The sequence below is a fragment of the Lygodium microphyllum genome, chromosome 10 (genome assembly GCF_053477565.2).
Source record: "Lygodium microphyllum isolate KBCC chromosome 10, Lygodium_microphyllum_v1.1.10, whole genome shotgun sequence".
Lineage (NCBI taxonomy): Eukaryota > Viridiplantae > Streptophyta > Polypodiopsida > Schizaeales > Lygodiaceae > Lygodium > Lygodium microphyllum.
Genome location: NC_141144.1, coordinates 47,892,103 through 47,905,393, shown reverse-complemented (window position 1 = coordinate 47,905,393; position 13,291 = coordinate 47,892,103). Strand labels below are relative to the sequence as shown.

General features: G+C 38.3%; 1 protein-coding gene across 2 annotated transcripts; it reads left to right on the top strand.

Annotated features, from left to right (window-relative positions):
* Positions 1-9,412: 9,412 nt before the first annotated feature.
* Positions 9,413-12,599, top strand: LOC148029970 (uncharacterized). 2 transcript variants are annotated; one of them, XM_087687164.1, is made up of 8 exons: positions 9,413-9,897; positions 10,030-10,116; positions 10,281-10,485; positions 10,610-10,768; positions 10,887-10,954; positions 11,110-11,349; positions 11,613-11,732; positions 11,870-12,599. In XM_087687164.1, the coding sequence occupies exons 1-7, from the start codon at positions 9,526-9,528 to the stop codon at positions 11,679-11,681; spliced, it is 1,200 nt and encodes a 399-aa protein (XP_087543290.1). In that variant the 5' UTR covers positions 9,413-9,525; the 3' UTR covers positions 11,682-11,732; positions 11,870-12,599. The 2 variants fall into 2 exon arrangements, with proteins under 2 accessions (XP_087543290.1, XP_087543289.1); XM_087687163.1 differs by having other exon boundaries at positions 10,281-10,503.
* Positions 12,600-13,291: the final 692 nt, after the last annotated feature.

The window sequence follows — 13,291 nt, the reverse complement described above, 5'->3', positions numbered from 1 at the left end:
TCTCTTTCATTCTCTCTTCCTTTTCTTTTATTGTTCTCCCTCTCTCATTTCCTCTCTTTCTCCCTCAATGAACATCATTCTTTTTTTAAAAAAAATTAAAAAAAGGAAGAACAAGAACAAACCCTCTCTTTGTTTTTCTCTACCCCCTTGTGTTTTCTCATTCATTCTCCTCTCTACCTCCTTCCCTCTCTCTCTTTCTCTCTTTCTTTATTATGTTTTGTATTTACTCCCTCCTTCTCTCATTCTTTCTTCCTTTTCCTTTATTCTTCTCCCTCTCTCATTTCCTCTCTTTCTCTCTCAATGCAGCTGATTCTCAACAAAAACAAACAAAAGAAAAGGAGAAAGAGAAAGAACAAACTAAGATGAAACAATGTACTCACCGCAAAGGCCCAAGGATGGAGTCTTCATCTCCTCTTTGTGACAGCTCCTCTTCGCCCTTCTTGCACTTTCTCCTCTTCTTCGCGAACGGTAGTGGCAACGGTGGTGGCTTCTCTCTCTTTCTCTCTTTCTCTTCCTCTCCCTCCCAAATGTATGATCTATTTCTCCCTCTCTTTTTCTCTCTCTTTCACAAAATGTCATGCTCAGATTTTGATCACTTTTTTTTTTGTCCCAAATCATTTACAACGCAAATAGCGATGCCGCTGATATGTGTTGCAATTACCCATCGCTATTCCCCTATATCCTTGTAGTGCTACATTGCAACAAGCTCATCCAAAATTATTTCTCCATTAAGTAGTTTTTGTCAACTAGCAAAACACAAGCTTAGTTCTTGAGAGGATGCTTCGTGGTGCTTTTCTTCCCATAAATTTGTCACTCCAAATTTCTTCGTATTCAGTGATGTTGTTGGTTGTTTCCCTTGCTAGGATAGTGATCTTGGGTGGGTGGATTTAGATCATTCTTCAAGACTTGGGAAGCCTCCTTAGTCATGATTGGAGTAGATATAAGGGTATCTTTCCCCATGGACAACCACTTCTTTTAGGCCCTTCCTATTCTCCTCCATGTTCTCAATGTCCTTTCTATTTTCTTTATACTCTATGCTCAATTTATTTGGGCAGTTGTGGGCAAAGTGGCCATTTCCTTGACTGATAACAAGTGTAGAGAAAAACAATAAACCTAATGCTAAGAACTACTTGCATTCCCCTCACATCCATAAGTTGGAATAATTCAAGTGGTTTATTGTACCTATCCCATATATGTAGCCTTTAGTGTTTGACTGAATGTGTCCCTAGGATGTCGCTCACATAGGGGTATATAAAACCTTTTCCATGGTTGCCACAATCATGGTTTCCCCATCCATGACAGACAGATTTATTTTTATAAGTTGATTTGATTGAATTTTCGTTTATGCAGACACCTTCTTCAATGTATGTTTAATGTACATTTGTGTCTGTGTGTGCAGGTACATATTTACATAGGTATATATGCACCTTCTAACTATGGTTTGTAGAAAGATACAAACATTTGTGTATAGCTAAGTGTTTTTAGAAATACACATTTTGTATTTATTTGTAGGTTTATTTCAATGCTCCTTTGGATTAACTATTTCAAGATAATTTTTACATTTTAATATAAAAAATGAAACTATAGAGAATTGAGAATTATGTTATAGTAATCAATAGAAGCATAACAAGAGGAGCTTCCATTATTCTCACAAGATAGTATTGTAGTTGAGAGGCCTTTGGATAGGAGAAGTGAACACCTAATCCTATGGAGACATCTAAAGATAATTGAGATGTGCATATCATTCATCCTATGGGCATCTTATCATTGATGTGCCACCGTCAATTGATCCCTTTGAACTCGCTTAAGGATTTCATATATTGCTCCATTCTGCATGCATCAAATTGAAGAAATTATTAGAGGAAGTTGAGAAAGCTTATTGAACATTTGGTGTTGCTAGAGAAGTGCAAATCTTTCCATTATCCACAAATCTTTGGCTTTTCTTCTTTAATTCCATCACTGCCAATATGTATTGTCACATTAGATTAGGAGACATCAATGTGGAAGAGGCTGCCTTTGTAAGTGTCTAGATCTCCTCTTGAGTTACTATATCCTTAAATTTATGATTGATTATCTCTAAAACTCATATTATTTTTATTTTTCAATTAAATATTTCATATGGAAATCCTACTAGTCGTTCGAACTTATAAGCATCACTATAGTATGCCGACATGATTTCATATGCATTGGAACTTCTTTGTTATTTCTAAGTTGATATTTTGCATATTTATAGGGGAGCAAAACAACGAGGTAGGAAAATAGGATGGGAACTGAATCGAGAATAACAAGAACTAGGATAAGGACAAGCGATGAAGATGATACATCCTTAGATGAGCTATGAGTAATAGTATATAGTATAGTAGACGACTTGCTTAATACTAAAAATCACACTAGGTGGCTTTAAGAGCTGATGCAAGCATCTCTATTAAATTTTTTTGTATGTTTATTATAAAACAAGCGAAAGTTCGTGGCTTTATAGTCCATGTATATTACAATTATGAATCACATTTCCTATATCTATATATATGTAAATGGGATCAGAATGAAATCGATTATACAATTTTGGACTTGTTGTGCAATTTTAAATGCCAAGTAAAAAACCAGGGAGCTAGTGGTTGCAAAAGTGCACACTATTTTATATAGAGTCATGTAACTAGCAGCTCCCTAGTTTTTTTCGAAATTGTTTCACATTTATTGATGTATTTACATGTGCTTAAATGTCAATAAGATCATGTTTGAAAGTGTGATTTTATCATAGTAAAAGAGCATGTAAAAGTATGATGAACTTAGCATTTAAATTGATTCTTAATATATTATTTTTAAAGATACACTTATTGCATTTATTGTTGGGTTTATTTTAATAATTAGTAAAAGTGTAATGAGAGGAGATTCAGTTAGCATCACGATATCATATTGTATTTGAGAGGCCTTTAGATAGGAGAATAGAATTCCTAGTTCGAGACAACTATAGAAAGTTGAGAGACATCGTTCATCCTATGGCCCCAACTTGGTACTCATGTGCAACATGCAATTGATCCATTTGAAATTCATAAAAGGTTTCATAAAGTGCCCCATCCATGTGCATTGAGTTGAAGAAAGTACTAGAGAAAGTTGAAAAATGTGTTGAACCTTTGGTGACAATCACATCCGGAAATCTATGTTTCACATGTAAGTATCTAAAACCTTCTCATCCCTCCCTCAATGTAATGACCTTGAATTTTGTGTGACATGCATGTAAAGTGTCTAAAAGCCTATTTTTGGGACAAATGGTTAAAGGATGGTCTTGTTCTTAGTAGCAGGGACCCTAAGAAACAACACTTTAAAGGTACTTGTATAGGTTGGTTTTCAAAGTACATGTTTACACCTGCACTCAATGAGGACTTCTTATTTATGTTTTTCTACTCTTCTTCTAATGTTTACTTCTTAAAAAGATAAATAACATTAAAATCAAATTCAATTCTCTACTTTACATGCTCCTTGCTATCATTAATAAAGCTACTTTATTTGTTGTTTTTAGTGTTGAGTTGCTTTTGGTATTGGGCTTTGTGCAGTGGCATGACATTAGAATGTTAGTATTCAGTTACGCAGAGTCACTTTATCCCCCCTTTGCTTCGATGTTGTTTTGCCTCTGTTCTAATGTTGTTTAGTTTGTTATGATAAATACTTATGTGTTTATCACTTTGTCCAATTTCAATGGCATCCAACCTAAAATTAGTGCATAAGATTTCTCCTTGGTCTAGTGCCTTGTTTGGGTATGACAATTTGCTTGATATATAGGACATAAGCCTAATACGACCACTATAGTTGAGCTTATTAGGGAAATGCCTCATTCAAGTACTGGCTAGACGTGCATCAAAACTAATAAAGCTAATGGTGCAAAGGCATTGAGTTAGAGGTATCAAGCTGCTCGAGCTTCTAAATGGAGATGAGGAGGCCACAAGCCAACTGTAGGGATGAGATAGCATGATTCACTAGTGAGGTCCAACCAGAGGTGTTAACATGAGAGGAAAGAGAAAAGAGTAGGGAGGAGAAAGAGGGGGAGGGAACAATAGGAGAGGGAGGATGAGAAAGAATGAGAAAGGAGCCACAAGGGTGGCAAGAAAGTAGTGTTAGAGATTAATCATCCCCCTCACTAGCATTCTCAAGATACAATTGGTGTAGTTAGCTCTCTCAGAGGGACTTACATATTTTTCCTTTCACTTAGTGGGTGCTTTTAGCAGTCACAGTGTATGGGCATCTTATTGCAAGTTGGGGCAATGCCGCATTACGGTAACCAAGCATTAGATCATTGATCATTTTATGCATTTATGAATAGTTGACTAGTTTTCCAATCAAGTTGGCCAATGTGTTGGCCAACCAACATATTTAATTGCTTTTTTGGTTGCTATTTATCGCCCCTTTCGAGCATGTCCTCCATCACTTGTCTTCTAGGTGTTGGTGAGAGAGAACCAGCTCAATGAGATGTATAAATAGGCCTCATATATCTTTCTCCATTTCAACATTTCTTGATTGCAGATTTCTAGATTCTTCTATCTTTTTTTCTCTCTTCCTTTCTCTCATGCTCGTTTTTTTTCAATGTTATCCATATGCTTTTCGCAACACCCTAACATGGTATCAGAGCAACATAGAAAGACTCATTGATCATGGAGAGACCTAATCTTGGGAAGATTCTTTACAACCAAAGTTTAAGTTTTCAACCTTTGGAGACTACTACTATAAGGGAACGGGTAAATAGTGACACCCATTTCTGATGTAAAATAGTGGCATCACTACTTAAATAGTGACATTATTTCTGTCAAAAATAATGATGGAATTCTAAGAAAAAAAGCTGTTGAAAAATTGACCAATGCATTTTTACATACTATTTGCGAAAGAGAATGAAAGAGGGACAAGAGAGCTCAAAGCTTTGAGATATATATATATATATATATATATATATATATATATAGATATATATATATATAGAGAGAGAGAGAGGGAGGGAGGGAGAGCTCATCACTGCCTTTGCCATTGCCACTACCATATGTGAAAAAAAGGGGTGCAAAGGAGAAGGGAGGGAAGCACTCGATCACAAACTACAATCCTATAGGTTTAGAAATCTGATATGCATAGAGGCACAGTCTCACTGCACTCATTAATAGATTATATGCGCACAAAGGGCCAGTCAGCCATGCCTCTCTTTTGTTTTTAGTTATTAGTTTTTTTTGTGATACATTATGTATTGTGGATTAATCTTTGCTTATCTATATTATAGAGTTGATTTGATGCTCCATTACATCAGGATGAGCTCTCGAATAGTGAGGAGTTGTAGCAATTGCTTGGATTCATGGAGTGCACATGTTTTTCTTTTTCGGTCCTATGATCTATACATGCTCTTTCTATGTAGCTTTTCTTGGATATATTTCTCATTCTTTGTCTTGTTTGTTTTGGACTCTTCTCTATAGTATGTAGTTCTATGAGTTATCATCATCAATATTGTACTTATTTGAATATTGAATCAACAACTCTTTCTTCCTAGCATCTTAGGGTGTATGTGTTTCAATGACAATTGTGTACTCAATTCCTAAATGCTTTATGAAACATTGTTCACCACATGGGACTAGAAGCGTAGCATGACATTCCACCTAATTTTCTTTTCTTCACAACCGTTGTTATTAGCATCCTAAATTAACTGTACATGTTGCTTTTTGCATCACTAAATGCATTGAAAAGCATGGCTATTTGTAGTGATGTATATACCGATGATTTTAGCAAGACGAGGGAAATTTTTAAATGAATATTTTCATTGCTTTAGACTTTGGTATATAGCCTATATCCTGTGTAGTGTGCATTGAATAGGTTGTGTATAGAGAAGGAGCAATGTTGTTGTTTTTTGCAAGTCCTTTTGTTTGTGAAGGAGGAAAGACTATGCTTTTAGTCTTTTTCTATAAATTTTGAGGTTTCATAGCCTTTGATGCGTGAAACTCTTTGAGGATGTGTAGCAATGCCCTAGTAGCCATTGGCACTATGCGCGGAGCTCAACGGGGGCATGCCCTTTTTTTTGTACAAGTCATTCCATTTACAATGTTGATTGAAATTGACACAAAGTTTTAGGCTATTATGGACCATAAGGTCCTACTATTGCCAAATCTTCCTTTAAATTAAATACTTGATTACCATGTCTCTACATTATGAACACCACATGAAGTGACCTAAGCCTCTTAGGTTAGCTTAAATCCTAAATCAAGGTTTTCCTTTTCTTAGACATATTTGAAATACATGAATGTTGAGGTCTCGACATTAGAAATCAGTGTAAAGATATGTATGAACACCATAGATGAGCTATTCGTGAATTGAGATTTTCCCTTTCCTTGGCCATATCTTCTAGTACTTGACTTTTATTTTTAGAAGCCTTTGGATCGCCCTTCTTTTGCCATGTAGGTTCAATGTGAGGTTTGGGAGATCTCTCTATTATAATATTGTATAGAATGATATTGTGTGTGTGTGTGTGTAGAGAGAGAGAGAGAGAGAGAGAGAGAGAGAGAGATGTAGTTAGTAGGTGTAAAGTATTATCTAGATGAACACTAAGCATTTCAAGTCTTAATTAATTAGTTTAATGATTTGTTTATTCCTTCATAGTACTAGCTAGAGAGAGAGAGAGAGAGAATGATGATGGTTAAGATGATACATTAACATTTGCAAAGAGGCCAAAATAGCCTATCAAAGTTTGAGTTACAATCATTTGTTTGATGGTACAAGTGTCTGAAAAGAACAACAAATGAAAACATACAACACAAGCACACTAAAATCTATAAGTAATGAGAACTCTAACAAACAAACAAAAGATCTATAGTTGATACAATCTCATGGGGATGTAGAGATTTTATCTTTGGCCCATGTATTAATCCCTTCTATATACCTCTTGTCAATAGCTAACTCATCGAGAGCTAATTAACTTAGTACCTAATTAGACATGTTGTTTGAATATGGTGTTGCAAGTGTGTGTGTGTGTGTGTGTGTGTGTGTGTGAGAGAGAGAGAGAGAGAGAGAGAGAGAGAGAGAGAGAGGGAGAGAGAGAGAGAGAGTGCATGTGTTTGACAAAGACAGACATGTAGTGATTTATTTACTTAATTATTAATTTAGTTAATACATAGCATTGCCGAGAGAGAGAGAGAGAGAGAGAGAGAGAGAGAGTAAGAGAATGTGTGTGTGTGTGTGTGTGTGTGTGTGTGACAAGATATATATGTAGTTATTTAATTACATAGTGTTGCTAGAGAGTAAGAGAATGTGTGTATGCTTGACAAGACAGATATGTAGTTATTTAATTACTTAATTGTCTATCACTAAATAATTTATAATTGATTGTTATTTTTGAATGTGAAAGTAATGATAATTGTTATTCTTAGAGGCAATGTAGTTTCCTCATTGACTTCTATCCCATCATTGCATGCTTCACTTTAGCCAAGGGAGCTACGATCTTTATATGTACACTCTTTTACAAGGTTAGAATCTACCTTTGTTTCTTTTTGTCATAATGAACAATAAAGGAAAGCAAAGAAAAGAGAAGTACATATCTTCTCGAAAGATTCGGGAATGCCACATTTTCCCATAATTATAAAACAATGAAGAGACTTGTGTCAACTCTTTGACATTCTGCTTGTACAACATATTTATGTGTCTTCATTATATTTTTAGGAAGTTATAGGTTAAGTTTTAACCTAAAAATTGTGAAACATGAAAGCCATAATATCTAACACTTTAACCAAGCAAATTTCTAGGTTTTGATTTTATATTTTGCAAGATTCTCTTCATCTAGACGACATCTCAAGTTATACGACAAGTTTTTGTCCAAATCTGATTAGCTTCGATATAGACTTGTGAGCATTGTTCATCTAGTACATAGTATATATAAAAAGGTAGATGTTTCATTTTACTTGAATATGGCTAGAAACACTTCTTTATTTGTAATAGATCCCAAAAAGGCCATTGCTTGAGATATCTTATTACAACCCACCATGCGGGCAATCGATCATTCAAAGTACATATAGTGACTATTATGGGCCAACCAGTTTCTCCAAATACTGAATTAATAATTACAAAAGGCTATGGATATCATTTACATTAATATGAGATTGGGAAATTTTCCATTCGTCAAATATTTAACCCAATTCAAAATGTAAGTCATAAGATATATCCATTTGAGTCATAATTTAAGTCACGATGATCATATGTGAAAAGCTCATACTCCTCAGTTTATTGACAAGCAAATTTTCGGACAATATTCAAGATTGTAGTTTTTGTAGAAGATACAGACTCTAAAATCAATGTTGTATTAATTTTCTAATCTCTTTTTATTAATACTCCTCGTTAATTTCTAGTCAACAACTAGTATATTGATCGAGCAAATCCAGATGAAAACCTATCAAGCAATACATTTATCAAATTCAATCTTTATTCTCCCATGAAAACACTCAAAACAATGAAAGTTTTTCATATGGATATTAAATAGTTATGGATGACAAGTTCAAATGATCCAATATGATTTTCAAACCTTTCCCAATGCACCTTGTAGCTTGTATCGCTCCATTACCATAATTTTGTACTCAAATATTACGAGAACACATGATTGGCACTTTTCCAACATCCATGATGTGCATATGTTGCGTTCATTTGAGAACTATTTTATAGACCTCTCACAATTTCAAATGTTTGGGTTTGAGTTTCAAGTAACAAAAAGTAAACCGACATTCTTCCAAAATATTCAAAACAATGGACCTAGTTGCAATGCCAACGTAGTTGAATCTTTCCACACCCTTAAACCTAGGACTCGCATTTCAAACATGATAATTATAAAATTAGTGTCTTGTAAACAAAGTTTGAACGGAGAAACCTCCAACTAATGTCGAAATGTGCACTTAATAAATAGGCCTTTATGGAGCACTGAGCACTGCATGTGGATGGAAATAACGACTTGCACATATTTGAAGAAGTAGATCTGCATTGGTAAAGGTCCGAATGTTGTTTTATGTTAATGTCAGACATTGAGCCTGAAAGGATAGTTGAAGATTACAAACGTAGTAACATCACGAAGAAATTGGAAGGATAAGATATTGGCCTGCGGTTGCACGTTGTAAGGAATCAATTATCACAATGGTATAACATGTATTTTAATGAATACGAGTCGCCGCACACGCGTGTGTCCCTCTCTGCTGTCTGTCTGTTTGTGTGTACCAACGATACCGACCGTTTCAAGGTCCTTTGTGCGCGGTCCCTGACTGAGTGTGGAGTCTCCACCGCTTGAACCAGTCAGAGGGCTTTTGACATGTTCTCAACCGGATAGCCAGGCGCGACCACCGTACCTAGACGACAGATGGGAGTCCCCCTAAAAAGGACCAGGTGCTCTAATAGATACAACTCGTAATCACCTCAGTAGTAGACTTAAAGGAATTGGTGCTTTAGACGCAAGGGAATACCTACACCAGCAATAGGAAGAAGCTCAGCTGCAACTACAGCACCGTATCACCGCGACTCAATCGATTTATCAGCATGAGGAGTACATTAGTAGCTAGCGATGATCCTAAGTTACGACCGATGATCAATTTCAGGCTGAGAATCGGGCTAGGAGTAGTGGCCATATTATTGTTAGGCCTGCAGGTGGCGTCGGCCCAGCTCAGCATTACTGCCATGACGCCGTCCTTCGGCTCCGGCACTGGCGTGCCCAACACCTTCATCGGCGCCGTGGGGAGCCAGATTGCCGGCTCGCTCCTGGGCATCGGCACCCCTGCCCTGCTGTGGGCGGTGGTGCCCTCCGATTCCGTGAACGATGCCTGCAGGCTCATCGTCGACACGGGGACCCAGACCATCAGCGCCAGCGTCGCCAACGAGTGGGGTGGCGCCAGCGAGGACTTGACCTTGCAGGTACGTTAATTGTCGAGAGAAAAGACAGAAAGGGAGTTAAGAAAAAAAAAACTACCAAGGTTTTGATTGATAGCTAATTTGGTACTCCATCGGCCTGCATATTGACACATGCTCGCATCTAATTGCACGCAGTTGGTGGCCACCGGCGGTTGCCTCGCTGCCAGCGATGGTTCGGGAACGGAGTTCGTCTTCAGCGATAACTTTGGTCGGACAAGCGCGGTAGGTCGACTCAATCCTAGCCACGAATATGCTATTTGTTCGGTAGATTGGAATGAATTTTAGCATTATGAACTTCATCGACGTCCTGTATAGTTCTGTAATTCCCGTGCTCTGTACAACTCTTCCTGCCTCCTCCACCACTAATTCTAATACAACTAGTCCAGATCGTGTGCCCCAACAACGCTGGATCCGTGGGATGCGGCGTTTTCGTCACTGGCAGCGACATTTCTGCTGTCTACTCCTCGGGTGGCACTAACAAGCGCAAGCTCCTCGCCTTTCCCGACGACGACGGCCTGGGCTCTATCATGATGGGCGGCCGCCGGCCCGGCAGGCATACGCTGGACTGCAGCGGGACGGGCGCAGCCATAGGTAGGACACACGGATCTGGTGTGTACTTTCTGACTCATTACTATATAATCTACAAGATCGAGCAAGTACTTAGCCAAGATGTCTAACCGATAACCACCTCTCGTCCGATGGTTTTGAAACTCAGGGGGCCTCATCGGTCTGGGCACTGGAGCTCTCACTGCACTCGGCTGCGGCTTCTTTACCGTCTTCGCCCCATTCTGTGTGGCCGGTGTGCTCGGGATTGAGATCATCGGAGGTGCGGTCGGCGGATCGGGATCCTTACAGTCATCCAGCTGCTTCCCAGGTAAACTATTGATCGTATCTTCTCATTAGAAAGTTTATATGCTGGAACTGAACTTGTAAGATCAAGCTCGCCCGCTTAGATGAAATACAGTGTCACTCACCTCATGGTGGCCGTGCAGGCGATGCCGTGGTTCGATCTGTAGACGGCAACTTGAAGCCTATGTTCGAGCTTGCACTGGGTGACAAGGTTTGTGACATTTTACAAGATCCTGTTAGTCTCCTAATAATTAATTAGTATGACTAGAATGACGATTGCTCTTTTTCATTCACATACGTACTCTATTGAATCTTGTTGACCGAAATTGGCCTCTACTCATGATCAATGTATAATATGTCTAACAGGTTGCCGTGTTGAGTCATTCCAAGAAGGCCATCGTGTACGAGGATGTCTATGCGTTCGGCCATAAGGAAGCTGATGCCATCACCATATTTCTCGAAATCACCATGGAGCCCGCCACAAGCGTCCTACTCTATGGCCCGAACCACGACATCAACCGTGATTCATCGACATATAATGCCTCGACTACTGCTGCCAGGACTCTGCACATTAGTGGCCTTATTTTGTCCCATCGTCAGGAGCAGGTACCATGTTAACGAGGATCGACGAGTGCAAGGATAATTAATGGTCATCTTGTAATTGCGTTAATGCTACTAGGATTGCTACTGTGATTGTTCCCTTTAGTGAATTAGTGCAAATTCTGTGAGAATCTACAATATGTCGAATTCAAATGCGTACTCAGTTGTGTGTACGACTAGCTACCTCTTGTGCTACCATTCTAACTTCATTGCGTCAATCTGAATACGTTTGAATTGCATGCGGATTTAACAAGGTATGACGATTGCAGATATCAAAGGACGAGTCTCCTTCAAGCGAGCACGAGACATCAAAATTGGCGACGTCTTATGGGGTGTAGTGAGCTCCACATACCCTCTCACAGAACTTCCTAGCCCCTACATGGTTACAGGTATAATTTCTCATTCACATGATCCTACCATGATTGCTTTAATAATCCTTGTCGTACCTCCGATACACATGATTATATGTATAATTTACCATGTCACACACACACCCCATGACGCATGCATCCTAAAACTATTGCAGGACTCTCCTCCACCATCAAGCTCGGGCTGTACAACCCTCTCACTCTCGGTGGCACGATACTAGTCGACGATGTCCTTGCATCTGCTCATAGTGATTGGTTCTTGGATCAGGCATTTGATACGCTTGGTTTGCCCGTCTCATGGCTACATTACCTTTACCAGTTCATCCTCACACCGGCACGTGTCTTGTATTCTCTACTAGGTAGAGATGTCTACATAGGCGCCTACAATTGGTTGGATGCGCAGCTCGATGTGGCAACTTTCGGCACCAACTACGGTGGGCTGATGACGTGTGCCTTGATCTCCTGTCTCACTTTAGCCATATACGGTATGCTAGCAACCAAGTCGATGGCTCCATGGGGTAGCATTGCCAAGGGCAAAAGATCCTAGAATGGTCTAAATGCCATGTAACATGTACACACATGCATCATTTAACCCCACGATCACTCCAATGCCACAAATGAACCAAGAGATAAATCTCCCTCATTCAAACCCTTTGTAAACTAGCTAAACAATCCTGGCCGTCTAGTCCTCTTGTAAATCGCTTGGATATAGACATGCACTTAACTTTTCACGATCTCGTAGTAGTGATGCACACTCATCACGGTAGATACAGAGATGATGATGATGATCATATTGCTACAAGTATGTAATGTCATATAGAATCCTAAGTCAATCAATATTTATACCTAGCATTCCAAACAGTTTATTGCAAGGACAGAGGTTGGTATGCATATTTTCTGACCATGCATTCCTATCACATAATTTAACAAAGGGCGTATTTTTCATTATTGTGATCTAAAGTTACAAAATGGATGCATCCGTATAAAATATTCTCCAAAGGGGACAAAATTGAAATTAAAAGAGAGAAAAGTGTACATATATAAGAGACCTCGTAATAAACGTAGTAGTTTCTATGCTAGGTTTTCTATAAATTACCTCTGAAATGTTTACAGGGGTTTTTGGTAAAGGGGCTACAACACATCTAACATTCTTAATGCCAACTATCATAGGTGGAGTACTTGGAGTCTAGCATGTAGCCTACACCATCATGTAATAATCTTTGTAATTGGATAAGATATTTTAGTTCATTTTATTCATGCATGAACCTCTTCATCCGAAAAGTCAATTAGATCTTTAGGATCTCATAGATGCTTTTAAGGGGATGCAAATCCACCAATGCAAGCATATCGCATGCATTCACAATAGAAAGTTTTTAATTCAATTGAAGTTGGAAAATTTTACATCATCATTACACTTATAGAAAGAAGAATTTGTAAACACAATTGATTTATTCTCTTTTACATTTCTCAACTCTTATGAGGACATTTGCATATGAGGGAGAAGGGTTATCCAATCATGGAGCTTGCAAGTTATTGGATGTCATACAATGTCCTCTCCTGTGTAGCATGTGAATATCTAT